This window comes from Aegilops tauschii, chromosome 5, assembly GCF_002575655.3.
Source record: "Aegilops tauschii subsp. strangulata cultivar AL8/78 chromosome 5, Aet v6.0, whole genome shotgun sequence".
NCBI classification, from domain to species: Eukaryota; Viridiplantae; Streptophyta; class Magnoliopsida; order Poales; family Poaceae; genus Aegilops; species Aegilops tauschii.
The window spans coordinates 253,729,287-253,733,769 of NC_053039.3; the positions used below are offsets into that span (position 1 = coordinate 253,729,287).

Genomic DNA, 4,483 nt, shown 5'->3' on the forward strand with positions numbered 1-4,483 from the left:
CGACTCCGCAGTGGCAAGAGCAAACCAGTCGCCCAGGACATCGGAGGAGGTAATTCCAGTCGAAAAAGCGCACAACCGAACCTGTAGGTCCTGGTGAGGCCGCAGTAGTGACCCAAGGAAAGTTCAAGGGAAAGCGTAAGGGGCCCTGGATCCCCAAGAAGGTGAAAGATCAAGCTGGAAATGATGTGCTAGATTAGCCGTGTCATGTACACACCAAGAAGGATGAAGAGGGTAATCTAATTTACCCCAAGCATACCACTCGACAGTGTCGGCTCCTTATCCAGCAGTTCCGAGAGAAACAACCCAGTTAGAAAGGGAAAGAGTCTGATAAGGACGAGGACAAAGAAGAGGACGATGGTTACCCTCAGGTCAATGCCACTTTAGTGATTTTTGCTGATGTTGAGAGCAAAAGTCGACTGAAAGTTATCAACAGAGAAGTGAACGCGGTTGCTCCGGCAACACCCACATATTTGAAGTGGTCAAAGACTCCTATCACATTCGACTAGTCCGATCACCCAGCACACGTAGCCACCCCGGGAGGCAAGCGTTGGTGGTCGACCCAGTCATTGGGGGCACCCGACTGACCAAAGTGTTGATGGATGGTGGCAGTGGCTTGAATATTTTGTATGCTGAGACTCTCCAAGAGATGGGCATTCCGATGTCCAAACTCAATGAAAGCAATATGCGATTCCACGGGGTCATCCCTGGGAAGAAAGCTGACTCACTCGGTTAGATCACTATTGATGTGGTTTTCGGTGATTCGACGAATTACCGTAAGGAAAAGTTGACATTTGAAGTTGTGGATTTTCACAGTGCCTATCATGCTTTTCTGGGTAGACCCGCATATGCCCGTTTCATGGCTAGACCATGTTATGTGTACCTCAAGCTGAAGATGCCTCGTCCCAGGGGCGTTATCACAGTCACTGGAAATCGGCAAAGAGCAGAAGAGTGCCTCCGGAAGGGCTCAAAGATTGCCGATGAACAAATGGCAACGGTGGAAATGCAAGAATATCAGAAAAGTACAGATCCGACTGGTTTGCTGCGTTCTAAGAAGCCTGCTTCAGAGTCTGCATTTCAGTCGTCCGGTGAAACAAAGCCAGTTCACATTCACCCGACCGATCCCAATGTTGCTCCGACTCATATTTCAACAACACTCGACAGCAAATAGGAAGAAGCGCTCATCCAGTTCCTTCGTGAGAACTGGGACATCTTCGCATGGAAGCCTTCTGACATGCCAGGTGTACCCAGGGGACTAGCTGAGCACCGTTTGGGAGTCGACCCAAAAGCAAGACCTGTCAAAGAGCATCTCCGATGGTCCGCCGTGGAGAAAAGGAAGGTAATTGGCGAGGAGGTGGCTCGGCTTCTGGTAGCAGAGTTCATCCGAGAGATATACCACTCCAAGTGGCTCGCCAATGTTGTCATGGTTCCCAAGAAAGATGATTCACTTGGTATGTGCATCGACTTCAAGCATATCAATCAGGCCTGCCCGAAAGATCATTTCCCTCTACCCCGCATCGATCAAATCATCGACTCGACTGCGGGATGCGAGCATTTGTCCTTTTTGGACGCTTATTCCGGGTACCATCATATCCGACTGTATGGACCCGACGAAATAAAAACAGCTTTCATCACCCCATTCGGGTGTTTTTGCTATGTTACATGCCTTTTGGACACAAGAATGCTGGCGCCACATTCATGTGCATGATACAGAAGTGCCTGCTCACTCAAATCAGTCGGAATGTGGAAGCATACATGGATGACATCGTGGTCAAGTCACGAAAAGGTTCTGACCTACTGACTGACCTTGCTGAAACCTTTGCCAACCTAAGGAGATATGATATCAAGCTTAATCCGTCGAAGTGCACATTCGGAGTCCCAGGTGGAAAGTTACTTGGTTTCCTCATTTTTGAACAAGGGATCGATGCAAACCCAGAGAAAGTTGGTGCAATCCTCCGAATGAAACGCCATGTGCGTGTGCATGACGTTCAGAAGCTTACTAGTTGTTTGGCCGCTTTGAGTCGATTCATCTCTCGTCTCGGTGAAAAGGCATTTCCTCTTTACCGACTGATGAAGAAATCTGACAAGTTCGAGTGGACTCCTGAAGCTGACGCAGCGTTTGCAGAACTCAAAGCCCTGCTTTCCACCCAGCCGGTGCTCGCTGCCCCAATCAACAAAGATCCTTTACTGCTTTATATTGCAGCCACAGGACAAGTTGTCAGTACACTGCTCATGGTTGAGCGGGAAGAAGAAAGCAAAGCCTACAAAGTTCAGCACCCAGTGTATTATATTTCTGAAGTCTTGACTCCATCCAAGCAGAGATATCCGCATTATCAGAAACTTGTTTATGGAATTTACTTGACCACGAAGAAGGTTGCAAATTACTTCTCAGATCACTCAGTTACAGTCGTCAGTGACGCTCCATTGTCAGAAATTCTGAACAACAGGGATCCAACTGGTCGAGTGGCAAAGTGGGCGATTGAACTCCTTCCATTGGATATCAAGTTTGAGGCCAAGAAAGCAATCAAGTCCCAAGCAATAGCAGATTTCCTCGCCGAGTGGGTTGAGCAGCAACAACCGACTCAGATTCAGTCGGAACATTGGACTATGTTCTTTGATGGATCCAAGATGCTGAATGGTTCTGGTGCTGGGGTAGTCCTGGTATCCCCGCGAGGCGACAAACTCAGTTATGTTCTCCAGATTCACTTTGATTCCTCCACCAATGAAGCTGAATATGAGGCACTTCTGTATGGGTTGCATGTGGCCATTTCACTCGGCGTCCGCCGCCTAATGGCTTACGGCGACTCAGATTTAGTGGTCAATCAAGTGATGAAGGAGTGGGACATCAGGAGCCCGGCTATGACTGGCTATTGCAATGCAATGAGAAAGTTGGAAAAGAAGTTTGAAGGGTTAGAGCTCCACCACATACCCCAACTGAAGAATCATGCAGCTGATGACTTGGCAAAGATAGATTCCAAGCGGGAGCCCGTTCCCAGCAATGTGTTCTTGGAGCATCTTCACACCCCGTCAGTTCAAGAGGATCCTTTCACAGAAGAGCCCCCACAACCGAAAAGTCCCACTGATCCGACTGAGGTTGAAATCCCAGCCGTGGTCGACCTGATCATGGAGGTTTTGGTCGTCATCCCCGATTGGACGGTGCCATATATTGCATATCTGCTTAGGAAAGAACTTTCAGACGATGAAGATGAGGCTCGTCAGATTGTCCGTCGATCCAAAGCCTTCATCGTGATAGGTGGACAGCTTTACAGAGAGAGTGTTACTGGAGTCGCCCAGCGATGCATCACGCCAGAAGAAGGTCGAATGATCCTCAATGACATCCACTCGGGGACCTGTGGTCACCATGCGTCCTCTCGGACCATCGTGGCCAAAGCATACCGAGCGGGATTTTATTGGCCATGAGCAAATGAGATGGCAAAAGATATAGTCGACAAGTGTGAAGGCTGTCAGTTATACTCCAACATGTCCCACAAGCCTGCATCAGCCTTGAAGACCATTCCACTCGTCTAGGCATTTGCTATTTGGGGATTGGATATGGTTGGACCCCTGAGGACCGACAGAAGTGGTTTCACTCATTTGCTTGTAGCAGTCGACAAGTTCACTAAATGGATCGAAGCCAAGCCTATCAAGAATCTCGATTCAAGCACTGCCATCAGTTTCATCAAAGAGCTAATATTCAGATATGGAGTCCCTCATAGTATTATCACAGATAATGGCTCCACTTTGATTCTGACAAGTTCAGAGCATTATGCGCTTCCCAAGGAACTCGGGTAGACTACGCGTCTGTCGCGCACCCGCAGTCGAATGGGCAGGCAGAGAGAGCAAATGGTTTGATCCTCCAAGGGCTGAAACCTCGATTGATGCGTGACCTCAAGCATGCGGCAGGCGCTTGGGTAGACGAGTTACCATCAGTCCTTTGGGGGTTGAGAACAACACCAAATCGGTCGACCGGTCGGACTCCCTTCTTCATGGTCTATGGGGCTGAGGCCGTGCTGCCGAGTGATTTGCTTCACAACGCACCCCGAGTAGAACTCTTCTCAGAAGCCGAAGCATAACAAGCTCGACAAGATGCTGTTGATCTTCTGGAAGAAGAAAGAGAGATGGCTTTGATCCGATCGACCATTTATCAGCAAGACCTCCGTCGATTCCATGCCAGAAACGTGAGAGGTCGAGCATTTCAGGAAGGTGACCTTGTGCTCCGAGTGGACCAGCAACGGCCTCACAAGCTTGCTCCCGCTTGGGAAGGCCCCTTCATCATCACCAAGGTGCTCCACAACAGAGCATATCACCTGTACAACGTGGAACACAAGAAAGACGAGCCACGCACTTGGAATGCGGAGCTGCTCCGCCATTTTCATACTTAAACATTCAGTCTGTTGAGATGTAATAATAAGTACCTTCCAGTTTGTTTATCAAACACGAAGTTTTACAGTCTCATAAATGATTGTTGTTACGTTTGCATATGTTC

General features: G+C 48.7%; 1 protein-coding gene across 1 annotated transcript; it reads left to right on the forward strand.

Moving 5' to 3' along the window:
- The first annotated feature begins 2,856 nt into the window (after window positions 1-2,856).
- Window positions 2,857-3,789, forward strand: LOC109774876 (uncharacterized). The gene is made up of 2 exons (XM_020333644.1): window positions 2,857-3,313; window positions 3,725-3,789. The coding sequence occupies exons 1-2, from the start codon at window positions 2,857-2,859 to the stop codon at window positions 3,787-3,789; spliced, it is 522 nt and encodes a 173-aa protein (XP_020189233.1).
- The last annotated feature ends 694 nt before the right edge of the window (window positions 3,790-4,483 follow it).

Coding starts and splice junctions, on each gene's coding strand:
- LOC109774876 (XM_020333644.1), top strand. CDS start 2,857: ATGACTGGCTATTGCAATGCAATGAGAAAGTTGGAAAAGAAGTTTGAA. Junction 3,314..3,724: donor ATGCATCACGCCAGAAGAAG/GTCGAATGATCC, acceptor GTATTATCACAG/ATAATGGCTCCACTTTGATT.